General features: G+C 41.9%; 1 protein-coding gene across 5 annotated transcripts in view; it reads right to left on the bottom strand.

Moving 5' to 3' along the window:
- Window positions 1–875: 875 nt before the first annotated feature.
- The window catches only part of HMGN3 (high mobility group nucleosomal binding domain 3), a 28485-nt gene continuing 15908 nt past the window's right edge, over window positions 876–13452 (bottom strand). Inside the window, exons 2-7 of one of the 5 annotated variants that reach the window (XM_058661229.1) lie at window positions 11168–11218; window positions 5949–5978; window positions 3075–3125; window positions 1912–2025; window positions 1692–1791; window positions 876–1360 (exon numbers count right to left, since the gene is read on the bottom strand). In XM_058661229.1, coding sequence (XP_058517212.1) covers window positions 1347–1360; window positions 1692–1791; window positions 1912–2025; window positions 3075–3125; window positions 5949–5978; window positions 11168–11218 — 360 coding nt within the window. In that variant the 3' untranslated portion in view covers window positions 876–1346. Of the gene's footprint in view, window positions 1361–1386; window positions 1792–1911; window positions 2026–3074; window positions 3126–5948; window positions 5979–11167; window positions 11219–13452 lie in introns of those variants that run through there. The other 4 variants (XM_058661224.1, XM_058661234.1, XM_058661238.1 and 1 more) reach the window with 4 other exon arrangements.

Below are 13452 nucleotides of genomic sequence, written 5' to 3'. Positions count from 1 at the left end.
CTCCCATTTTTTTTTCAAAACCACTCATTGATTTTAGGGGTCAGTGTTTTGGCACAAGGGTTAAGCTGCTGCTTATAACACTGGCATCTCATACTAGAGCTCTGGTTAAGAGTCTCAGGTGCTTCACTTCCCATCCAGCTTCCTCCTAGGAGACCTGGGAAATCAGTAGAAGATGGTCCCTGCCACCCACGAAGGAGACCAGGATGTGGCACCTAATTCTTGGCTTCAGCCTAACCCAGACCTGGCTGCTTGCCAAGATGTGGTGAATGAATTAGTGAATAGAGAGTTCCTCAGTCTCTCATGTCTAGTGGTCTACCTTTAAGATAAATTGAAAAACAAATCTTAAAAATAAGTTGTTTATTCTAAATTTGTACTTATTTGAAAGGGAAGTAGGGTGGGAGAGAGAGAGACATCTCATCTGCCAGTCCATACAGGTCAAGCATGGTCAATTTAGGTAAAGAGCTTTGAGGACTGTGAACTACCCAAAGAGCAAGAAAACATCTGAGTAGATTAGTTCCAGAGGGAGAAAATTTCAAAGCTGATTGCAAATCAGTGATTTTTTTCACTTGGCTCTGGATTAGAAGAACTCTATTTTGTTTTTGAAGCACTTCAAAAATTTGGGTGCTATACTCCTATATGGTAATCATTACTGGCCACTTCTAGTACAAAGTGAATTAGATGGAACTCTACACTAGCAGTCACACATGCCTTTACGTCAATAATAACAATGTTAAAGGTCAGGAAATTAAGAAGTAGTGTTGTTTGATACTTTAGGTGTGTCACCAAGATCCAGAGAGCAGTGATTCTTTATATCACTTGCAAGAGTAAAATGAAACACTCCCCAAAGGTAGGAAAGATTCTAACAGGCAGATAACTTTGCAGACAAAAAAAACCTTTTATTTTAAACCACAAGTAGTCAGCAGGTGGCCACAACTATCCATGTTTCATTAAAATCACATAAAACCTAGGTACAAAAGCACCACTGATTATTGCTCTAGAAAAACTGCATGAAAAATTCAAATATGCACAGTAAAAACACCACAGTATGCACGGGACTAAAACTTTAAAGCAAGTGCATGGAATGCTAAATCAATTTTACACACAGCTTCCAATATTAAATTGATATTTATTTTACTTGAGAATGATGGAAATTTCCAAAAAGCATGACTATCAGAGGGTAAAATGTCCACCCTTATATATTTTTGTATGACAACTAGTAGAGTCCTAAAAAAATTAGCATTTACAAAATACTCGGTAAAAATAGCTTTTAAAAGTTGTCTGAAGAGGTACACAAAAATCAACCCCAATTTTCCATGACCATTCATTTTCCCTCGTTAGCTACAGATTCAGTTTTCTGAGCCTGTGAAAAAGAAAGAAAAAGATTCAGTTACTGTACTAAAGCTACTATAACCAAAGAAAAGTCCACCCACCACCACACACTTCTGATTATTTGTTTCTCTGTGGCTTTACTGCACCATCTAGCTCACCTCTGCATGTAAAGCAGAAAAGGCAGGAAGGTCTTATGCAAACACTGCACTGCATTTGCTGCTTTGTGCTTTCCAAGCAACCACAGAAATCTTACCTGCAAGCTCCCACTGTTCATAACAGGAAAACAAAACAAAACAAAACAAAACACAGCACACTACCATCTGAGTCTAGTCACTGCAAACATGCAGAATTTTCTACTGTACCCTTAACTCTCACTGTTTCAATCTGCCCCTTTACTGACAATGTGCTGGGTGGGGTACTTCTGGAGGTTGAGACATTAACAGTTGAGCGAGAGATGTGGATCTGCAATTACATTTCAGGCAATAAAAAGAGATATTATGAACGTGCTATCAGTGGCTGAAGAACTGAGCAATTTCTTTTAAGACACTGATTCAATCAGTGGGAGGTATTTATGGAAAGTACCTCTTCAGCTTTAGTTTCACCATTTTCAGATGGTGCAGTACCTTCCTTTCCAGCTTCTTGCTTTTCCTCCTTCTTCCCTTTAGCGCCTCTGTTAATCTTTGCTCCAGCTTCTTTCTATCAGAGGATCAAAGGGAAACAAAAGATGTTAACCACCATGAGCAACGTGGTGAAGTTAGCTGAAATCAATCACCTCTTGCTCAACAATAGGTGAAGCCTCCAGGTGGCTGGAGGCAGAGCAGGAATTCCAGGCATGCCGGGCTGCCTGTTGAGTAACAGTCTGGTAAAGATGGGATAGGCTTAGAAAATCCGCTAGACTTTCCCTTACGTGGAAAACACCACACTTCTCTGCATACTTCGTTGGGCAGTGGCCCTGCCATGTGGAGAGTCAACGGATGGTTCAGCCCACTTCGCAGGGAGACGCGCAGCTTCCACAGCTGGAAGGCTGAAGAGTGCTACAGACCCGAGGCCCCCATGAAGAAACATTCCACAGTTTTAGATGAAGCCTCACTAAGTTCTGCTTGCCGCCACGCCTACTTGGTCCTCCATCCTCATGATTTCAAATGCTTTACAATCAGGCACAACTAATGCTCTGAATGGCAAAGTGCAATAAAGCCATTTTGGGGTAGGTTTCTCAAGGATTTTAGGCTTCATTTTCTTCACCTGCAGTGCAGGGCATCTGTGCTTATCTCAAAAGGAAGTGATTGGATGGTTCTAAGAATAAAACAACCAGAACAATGTCTGGCCCACGATAAGGGCTTTGCAAATGCTCGCAGGTATTGATTATTACACTGTTCTGATTAGGACAGTGACCTTCGACCATGGGATACATGAAATGAGAAATCCTACCCTAGCCATGCTCCGATCCCCCTGCTATATGAACTAGCAGTAGGCAGCTGCAAGGCCCCAATTGGAGATGAGACATCTTAGAGCAACACACTCTGATTTCCTGTGACTCATTGAGCAAGCAGAAAACATATCTTGAAAAAGCATGAAATTGTGCCTTATGTCTTTTAAGAAAGTAAAGTGGTTAACAGCATTCTGGTCAGTACGCTCTGGCCTGAATCATGGAATGTGCTCCTTACTTGGGTGATTTTTTTCTGATCTTGGATTATAATGTATTCATGGATTAAAAAGTAACATGGGTGGTGTACAGTACCTCTTACCTTAGCAGATGTTTTCCTTGGTTTTGGCTCAGGTTTGGGTGGAGCAGGTTTCTGCAAAAAAAAATTATACAAATACTGAGAAAGACAACAGCATCAAGAGATTCAAAAGGCCTGCAGAAGACAACTGCTCATTCTGACTGTGTGTTTTGGAAAAAAATCTCATCCCAGTTTCAGCATTAGGTAACAGCAGAAAGACCTCTGCATCTCATAGCTGTTTTCACCCTGAGTTTGGAAATGAGTGGCAGAGGAGCTGGAACAGCTGACTCACTGTTCCCCCTCCCCACCCCCGGTCCAGGACAGTGCTCTGGGAACAGGGATGAACTTCTACGTGTAATGTCTCTATACTTCCTTTTATCATAGCACAGCACCAAGAGGAATGACTCAGGCCCTTGGTGAAATGACTCAATGAATTTGGTCACAGTGGCCTTCACAGCAGTTCAGAAATCACAGCACAATCATAGGTAAAACCTCGCCAGAAACGAAGGCTGCTGCTTGTGCAGCATTTCAAACTCATTTTTAAATGCTTGCCCCTCTGATACAGATATCAAGGTGCTTTCCACACAAAACTCCACAGTATCAGCTTAAGGAAAGACTAACACAGCCAGATACTGGGTTCCTTTGGCTCTAGAACGTTTTTATTAAGAATGCAATTACAGGGGCCAGCACTGTGGTGTACTGGGTTAAGCTGTGGCCTGTGATGCCAGCACTTGATATGGGTACTGGTTTGAGTTCTAGGTGTTCTACTTCCAATTCCACTTCCTACTAATGCTCCTGGGAATGCTAATGCTCCTGGGACTCTTGCACCTGAAATAAGCCCCTGTCTCTCAGCTTCAATCCAGCTCAGTTCTGGCTGTTGCAGCCATTTGATAGATGTACCAGCGGATGGAGGGTCTCCTTCTCTCTCTGTAACTTTGCTTTTTGAACATATTACTAAGTCTTTTTAATGCAGTTTTAATGATAAAAATTCCCCATATCTATAACTATCATAAAAATATTTTAAATAATATAAAGATATTATTAAAATAATGCCCATCTCTAATATTATTTTTTCACAAATATTACTGGCTCAAGGGCCTCCCAGGAAGCTTCTTGTCCTGCCTTGTGTGAACTTTTTCCTGTTCCCAAGAGCAGGTCCACAAACACTGGGACCACAGCGCCTGGGCCATGAAGCTTCAGCCCTGAGATTCCCGAGGGTCAGAGGCCAGGTGGCATTTGTGGATACTGGTGATGATAGCCAGGTTAAACTAAAGGCTTTTTGGAGGTGTTTGGGGACAAATGTCTTTCTTATAGAACTGAAGTAAAATAAGTCTAGCTTGCCTGGCACTAGCAGCATGTTTTTTCAAATAGAAAACACTGGCCAGATTTCTCCCTGTGGAAAAAGATGTATGTTCCTCATTAATGTGCTTAAGTGGTTCAGTTACAAATTGAATCTGGCCCTTTTCATCAAGGCATGAAGTGAAACTTCTAGAAGATTGGCTGTTATTAGAAATGACGTTTCAAATTATTTTTAAAAAAAGGAAAATTGAGGTTTAAATGTTTATATTAATCTTCTTTCCACCCTAGATCTGTGCTGTGCTCCCCAAATAGAGCAGTTTGCATGGCTTCTAGATTCTTTACTACTTAACATATTTTATCATTCCAAGTTTGATACATTGCATTAATAGATACATGTTCAAAGGTTATAGCGAATCATTTAATTGTATGTGATTTTCTTTCAGACAAATCTCTCTTCCTGACTCGCCATTCAAATGTCAGGAGGCCTGTAGTCTGTGATCTGCAGGCCTTCGATGAGGCTCTCTGTTGGTCTCACAGCCATGTATCCCAGTTTTAGGTCCTTAAGTAGCTCCTTCTGGGTGCCCAGAAAAGTTTTATTTTCAATTTTGGTTTTCATTTGACTTACAAAGTATAGTCCCTTCACTGATTACCAATTAACAAGTGGCATCTCCCAGCTCTTAGGTTCTCAGGGTGACTGTTAACCATGACCTGTGGTTCTCACATGCAACATTGGCTCCTTTCCATCCCAGCCCCAACTGTCCTTGTACTTTTCAACCAGTGAGTGGTCCTAACACTTATTCGCATGCACAGGCATGGATTGGGGATAGGATCCACGGTAAGGATGTATACTCTAAGCCAAGATGTCAATGCCTTTCTCATTGGTTTCTCAGTGAGCAAACTAGCCTGCAGGAATTTTAACCAGAATCTTCCATGAAAGTCTGGCTGATCTCTGTTAACAGAATGAGGTCTGGTTCACGGCTGCGAAGCACATGAACCAGCAAGCAGCATAGAGTTGAGGAAGAGGGGGCCCAGTTGTGTCTGACATCAGCCACACAGCCCACTCCAGCAGTACACCGCACTTTGTCTCTTCCCTTAACAGAGTCCCCGGGACAGGGACAAACCGGGACTCTAAGCAACAAAGTAGAATTAATGCTTTTTCAAAGATATTCTAGGTTTAACATGAACATAAACATATGGATTCAGATAACCTTCAAAACATTCTGACAACAGACTGGGAAATTTTCTGCACTTGACCTTAGCCAAAAGGCCAAGAAGTGACACACTGAGATATTTCTAAAGCATAAGCTTCAGTTAGAGTTAGAATTCTATCCACTTTAGCTGTTACACTGTAGCTTCTCAAGGTCAAGTTTAAAATGCTGGTTGTGTGTCAGAAATCCAGCCAGGTCAAATCACTCCACAGCTGGCCACTGTTTTTCACCAATGGATGTGATTAAGTAACCTGCATAGCAACACCGGTTCAGTGTTTCAAGAGAATATGCAAAGCCCAGGGGAATATAACCATCTTCTTCCTTTTGTTGGTTTGGGCAAAGGGAACATCATTCCTAAGAACTAACACCAAAGAGGGTTTGAGGTACTTACTGCTGACAATCGGGCAGATCGCCTTGTGGGCTATAAAAGAAATGGAAAACAATATATTTTCAGTGATTATATACAAGCTGGTTGATTTAAAAAATACATCTTTACATATCTTAGTTTCATGAAAGAGTCTAATGACTCCCATCACACTCTGCAGGTATGCACAGGAGAACATTTCAAGTTTCCCAAGCAATGTAACACTCAGGAGAGCACATTTCAAAGAGGCATAGGTTTTCATGAACAGCATCACCCAAAGAAGGTTGTGGTGGGGCAGGAATGGGAAAGGAAGGTAAAGTTTAGGTTCATCTCACCTGATAACCTCTGCTTTTGTGATAAAGTTTACACTAGGAGTATTGAGATGCCAGTTAAGAAGCAGTCTGCTACTTAAGAAACTTCTGTCACTGCACAGAAATCAGAGTAGCTGAAGCTTCTCATTTTTCTGCTAATGCGGAAAGAATGACTGCAAACTGCAGTCACCACTTCATAAGACTTCATCTGTTATACACAAAAAATATACGTATCAAATGTAACCAGACATTCGAAGAATTTAACTTGAGCAAAAATTTCTCTGCTCTTTTAATTTCAATGCCTAGAAAATTTGGAGACTTTTGAAAAGACTGGTATTTTTTTAGGAAAGCATTTCTTTTTCAAGTATGGTACGTGCTAACAGCAAATGAGTTTGCAAAGAAAATTTAAAGGAACAAAACTGTTCCATGCACTAAGGCAACAGCACATTATTTGACATAATACTGACAGCCCAGCAGAAGCCAGTGCCCCCAAGGATTTCACCTGCTGAAAGTACAACTGGCTTTGTTTTGAAATGTTCCTACAATAAATACTCCATACTATTTGTCTGCTTTATTCACGGCTCTATCTCTAGTCAAACAGTGTACTAACTGACACATACTATAGGCTCAAGACAATTTGTTTAATAAGTAAATTCAAGCTTTTCCCTAATCCTCATTACCTTGTGCACTTATTGCCTCATTACAATAGCCACATGTTTCAAATAATTTAAGGAGGTCAGCAAAAATGACCAGAGAGTACTTGTACCATGATTGTGCGGAATCATGAAATTCTCGCTGCCATATTTAGGTCAGTCTAGGTCAATAGGTCAGACCAAACTGGAAGAAAAATTTATTACCATCTCCACATCTAAGAACTTTCTTTCTGAAAAAAGACAGAGAAGCTAAACTCATCTTTCTTTGAACTACAGAAGGAAATGAAGAGCAAGAACCTCCATGAATAATTTTAACCTTGAGGTCTCAAGGAAAGATCAGAGCTGGACCTAAGGCCAACTAGCAGAATGCATCGGGAATAGAATTCCATGCAGGTGAAGTTGTTGACTGGGATACATTCATTGCACAGATTAAGGGGATGTACAGCTTGGCAGAAGGCTCAATCTATAGCCCTCTTTGGAGATTAGTCAAGAAAAATGTGTATCAGATTCTCCACAGAAAAGACCACAGTACCTGCCATGATTACCACAGGTGTAGTCAAGACGATGGACCCACAAGTCCCTGGAAATCAGAGTCAAAATCCTGCAGTGCCTTTCCAGGAGGACAGTTAAGCACAGTAATTAGGTATTACCCAAGAAAAGGCAACTTACTCGATTAAATTAGGTGGTAAGCCATCATGCCTTCCTTCAGTACGCTTTCATGGCTTTGAAGAACAAAGCAGCACCCACCAGTTACTAAATGGTGTTCATCTTTGAAAGTCTGGTGTGGTCTTCAGAACTGCCTACAGCATCTCACAAGTGCGGCACAGCAGGTGGAATGATATCCTCCAGGAGGGAAAGTGGCAGCAGCCTCCACACTAGACAGAGGAGAGTTCTACCTCCGTGAACCCCTCTCGGCTCTATGCTCACTATTCACCTCTCCGTCTCATGTCTATTTCCTCCCACACAGAACTATCTTCTCTAAGATTTCTTCAGCTCCGATTTCTACCCAGTGGAGGTCCTTAGTAAATGCGGAGATGAGTGCAGAGAGTAAAGCAACCAAAATATGCGCTACCTTGAACTTGGGGATGTGTAACATACAGGCACAGTGAGGCCAGAGACCCCTTTTAGGGTGCTGCTCTATAATTCAGTACAATAATTCAAAATTAAAAAGCCTGGGAAATCAATGCAAAAACAAACTTCCCTGTCTGGGCTGTCTAAACTAATCAATCTTTTAAAAGTACTTTAAAAATTATTTTTATTGTTAAATCACAATTTCTGACCTAAAGTTTATCAGCTCTTCTATGTATGTCATGTAAAAAAATGACTTTTGTTAAAATTTCCTTTCAGGTAGGCATCGTAATGATTTTCTTTCTCAGTGCTAACAGTGGACCGTTATGCAGTGGACTGATTATGCATGCAAGTGTGGCTGCCTTCCTGGAAAGTTCCATCAGCATCTGCAGCCTTGAATCTACAGATGATTGGACTATATTTATCGGATATGAAATAGGCTAGATTGATAGCTTTTCCTCTTCAAAACATTAGCATTTGAAGTACTCAATGAAGACTCAACCTGTTGGGTAGGACTATCAGGAGACAAAAAGATATTAAGAATTTTCTTGATTTGTTTATTAAAAGTGAATTATCAGGAAAAGTGGTTCTCAGGAAGGGACGCAGAGCTTTTAGAATGACAAGTTGTCACAAGTTTGACAGAAACAGTAAGTGTGAGATTTGTCACTGTAGTACCTAAGTGCTGGGCAAATCAGAAGCAAAGGTACTCTGAAAGATGAGGAGTGTTCAATTTCAAGGTCTTAGTTGCAAAATAATACTGAAGTCCAATTTCAGCAGGAAAAATGTCACAGGAATAACCAGATTGAACTTTGGTGGATACTGTTGAGAATATATGGCTATTTCTACTGAAATCTGGAAATATTTTTATGGGATAAAAATATGGTCCTGAGGCTGACCATGCTATTTCCAAACCAAACCCTTAGGTTCAGTTCCTGACAAATGGACACTGAATTACCAGATCATTGTGAGTATGACAAAACGACTGGGCAAATGGAGAATTGGGGATGAGGAGATCAAGATATCCTTCTTGCTTCTGCTTCTTAATAAGTAGACTCCTGTGGGGGAAATGATACTACTTTTCTGACAACCTTGTTTGCTGTAGTTCAAATGGGGACAATATCTCCCTCGTTTGAAAAGAATAGTACTTCTCTGACATTGCTATCTTCTTTCCCTGATTTATTTTGTCTTTACTTATTTTGACTCTCTTCTGCCTGCTAAAATGGAAGCCAAGAAGGGAGAGGCTGTAGCTTCTTCTGTTCACTATGGGATTCATATGACCTGGAACAGTGTTTGGAGCCTGACTAGTGCTCACAGACTCTGTTAAGGGATGAAACTGGCTTCCTTTCATTTTAGGGTTATTGTGCAGATCAGACAAAATAATGGATGTGAAAGAATTGTATAAACTGCTGAGTGCAATGACTGTGATGTATTATTTCAGTCATTTATCATCTATGCCTAAGTACTGCACTCTGCATAAAGCACTTTGAAAATTGCAGAAGCAGTAGAGGATTTTCAAAAAGGATCTCCCTTTGCAATAGCTGTTCATTCACTAGAGTCAAGGTTGTACATATTCAATGACATAACTGGAAAATGTAGTCCGAATTGAATTTTAATTCAATTGGAAAAATCAACTCAAATGTTATCTCATGGTTTTTACTGTCTGCTGCCAGCTCACTGACTGACTCCTTCACTTTTCACACACATCTGGATATCCTGCTGTAACTTTTACACTGACCTTGGCTTCTATGATAGGTGAAAAGTCTTACCTGCAAATGATTCCTGTTAATAATATCAAAGCAGATAATACACAGAAATAAAATAAAATGAAACATCAGTAGTATAAATAAAAAGATGTTGGGTTAGAAAAGAATATGTATAAGACAAATATGTAAGCTAACACATATACATATATCATATATATATATATATGCATATGTGTGTGTTGATTTTAATCTGGAAGGAAAACTGCTATCCAATATCTACAGTATGCAAAACTTTTTAGTTTGTTTGACTGACAAATCAATTTAAATGCCAGTCCTTAAAGGAGAAATCTAAATACTTTTTTGGTGTCTTAATCTAAAAACATTAAGGTTAGTTATACCTAGCCAATTATTCTAACTGTATTTTGCTATTTTTTGAGAAAATCCAAGCATTTATTATTTTCTTTTTGTTTGGGTCCAACATTTAAGCGATACAACTTTGCATAACTTCCTGATTATCTTAAAGTGATAATGAAAGCCAGATACGTGGCAGTTTTGTTTTAGAATTAGTTTTCTGTAGATTTTGTTCAAGATTATTCATTTGGCAGAATGAGTTTCCTTGCGTAAAGGAAAAGTTCCTCATGTAGCAGTTTTGATAACATGACAAACTCCTCCAAATTATTAATTACAATAATAATCCAATTAAAGAGTGTAACAAAAACAAAAAGGCTCTGTAACTAGATATTGTATTTGTCTCTTTTATCTCCCTCTTTAGCTTATACGCTCATGTGTAAGAGCTGCAAGGGAAAGGCTGTCTTCACAGCATATCTCATCTCCTAATTTTTAGTCCATCTCCTTTTAGACTTTCATAGTGTTACCATAAAGGGTCAAATGTAAGCATCTCTAAGTTCTGAGTTCCAAGGTCAGTGTATTTCAGCATATCTGAATCATTGCCCAATTAGTTACCCCAAGACCCTGAGTTTCCCAAATTTTAAAAATATGAAGCTTTAGTATTTTCACATACTGTGTATCCTTCTATTGTTTCTAGTATTAGAGATGGGTCCTCTTAGGCAAATATCCAGAACCTAAAAGTAATTTATCATTCACTCACTAGGGCAGAGGGTTTATGAAATCAACAGTCTTTCATTTTCTTGCTGTGAAAGGCAGACTTTGTTCTCCTTGATGAATTCACCTATTATCTCACTCTTTGCCCAGAAGGAATTCCCAGTATCTGCTTTAACAGACACCAGGACCATTGCACAGCAACAAACACCACAGTAAGTGGAATGATGTAGTCAACTGAAACACACCAAGGTCAGGCAAGACTAAGCATGGACAGTCACCTCCACGTCACTCAGTCTCAAACAACTTATATATATTTGTACATACACACACACACACACACACACGCACACACACACGTACAATTGTGTCCATTCACATGCACACAGTAAGAACAGCATTGAAAATCACAATTTCAGTAATTTAATACAGGATGTTAAAGATGCACCTACCTCCTGTTTAGTGACTTTGGATCCATCTTTGCCCTCTGTATTCTCTGGTGACTAGGAAGCAAATAATTCAGTGAATTGTACTTAAATTGGAAAACACATCAGATGAAGACTAAAACAGAAAAAGCTACTTCAATTCTTTGGACCACAGAATCCAGCAGACTTTTTTGCAGGGAAAAAGCAAGTTTGTAAGATATGTTTATCACAGAAATGCACACACGGCAATCCTCATTTTAAAAATTTATTTGAGATACAGAGAAGGGTGGAATGCGAGACGAGAAAGTGAAATCACAAAATGTGCTACTGTCCACTAGTTCACTCCTCAAATGCCCTGTGTAAGGTGTCTTACAGGGGTAAGTGAGGGAGCTGAGACCAATAGTTTGGAGGTGGGAAGCTGGAAGACCTTTATAGATCAGGCTGATGCACCAGCTCAAATGGGACAGCTCAGGATCACTGCTGACTATCACTCATGACGCACATTAAAGCTAGGTCTGGCGGCCCTCTTGGTGGGGCCAGATCACAGTGCCAGCCAATGAGAGCTGGAACATGGGGTGGGTAATGTTAAGCTGGGCCATGACACTAACCAGCATGCAAGAGAAGCAGGTCTAGGGGAATATTCTGTGAGGATATGTGGGCTCATCCCTATGGAACCACAATTTCTGCTGGTTTGCTTAGGAGCTGAGGGTGGTGATGGGCTTGAGTTACGCATAACCATGGAACCCCCACCACCACCACCACACACACAAGTACTGGGATTGGGAACAGCCCGGGCTGGTCCAGGCTGTAACACCCACAGTCACACTAGTGTGAGGAGGACTGAGTCACATCATCCACCAGCTCATACAAAGGCTGGGACAGAAGGGGCAGACTATGCTGGGGGAAAGGCTTAGTACCTGCTGGCACATGTGGGATGTGGACCTAGTGGAGGATCTTGGGAAACTCCCCTGCTGGGATATAACTACTGCTGCTGTGCGTGTGATTCAGCCCTGGCTGTTGGTCAGGTCAGTAAGGTGGCTCCACCAATTGGTAAGAGTGTGTGGGTTGTATCTGGAGGGTGATGGACTGGGCAGGGTTGGGCCAACCTTACAACACTGGCATCTGCAGGAGCCAAGCTGGAGTGTGGGTTATGCCAGGTTAGGCTATTGCACCTGGGAGCAGACAGCACAAAGCTAGGCTGCAGCACCTGCCAGAGAGTGTTGGGACTGGGGGCAGGCTAGGACAGGCCAGAATGCAACATCTGATGGCAAAGGCCAGACAGGACAGGGGATGGGCTATGCCAAGCTGGGTCAGAGCAACCACTGGCATGTGCAAAATCTGTGGGTGAGAACAGGACTGGATGGGGAGCTAAGGGGACAACCTGGCTGGGTTGCGCCTCCCATTGGTGAATGTGAGAGCTGGGATGGGGCCATAATCTGGCCTGGACATGGCTGCATTGTCATTGGGTATGGGTGTGGACCTGAGTCTGGGGTATGCCAGACTGGGTTAGACTCCACCACCCACTGGTGCTTGTGAGAGCCAGGGTGGGTGTAGAACTGGCTAGGCTAGGTCCTGGCACCTGCTGAACCATTCGAGAACTGTGTCTGGGTGTGGACCAGGCTTGGCTGGGTTGTAGCACTCAACAGTAAGAACTGGAATGGGTGTGAGGCAGTTGGGCAAGGCCACTGTTCTTGCCAGGACAGGAGGTGGGCCACGTCAGTCTGGACCAAGAACTTACCAGTATGTGTGAGATCTGCCCCTGGAAAGAGACCTGATACAGGAGTTTGGGGAACTCCTCTGTCAGGACTCAGCTCCTGAAGGTGAGTGCAAGAAACAAGGCTTGGAGGAGCACAGACCAGTCCAGGTTATGGTACTTGCTGGAATATGTTTGGGTCAGGTCTGGGGGCAGACCTGGCTGGGCCAGTTCATAATACTCACTGGTAGATCTCAGAACCAAGATGGGGTGCAGGACAGGCTGGGTCAGGCTGCAACACCAGCCAGTTCACATTAAGACTTGGACTTGGAGCTGGCTGGGCTGGACAAGGCTGCAGTATCCACCAGCATGAGCTTGAACCAGGGTCAGATTGAGCAGGGCCAAGCTATAGCACCTTCTTGCAAAAACTGAGTTGAGGCAGGCCATTACAGACAGGGCTGTAACACCTACCAGCACACATAAGAACTTGCAGGTGGTAGAGGAGCCTGGTAGGGAGAATGTGGGGGGCTCTCATACTGGACCACTGCTCCCACTGGTGAGCATGAGAGCCGGAACTGGGGCAGACTAGATTGGCCAGGGTTAGTGGGGAGCCAGGCTG

Source organism: Ochotona princeps, chromosome 1 (genome assembly GCF_030435755.1).
Source record: "Ochotona princeps isolate mOchPri1 chromosome 1, mOchPri1.hap1, whole genome shotgun sequence".
In the NCBI taxonomy this organism is placed as follows: domain Eukaryota; kingdom Metazoa; phylum Chordata; class Mammalia; order Lagomorpha; family Ochotonidae; genus Ochotona; species Ochotona princeps.
The sequence above is the reverse complement of the archived record's forward strand: the minus strand, read 5'-3'. Positions and strand labels throughout refer to the sequence as shown.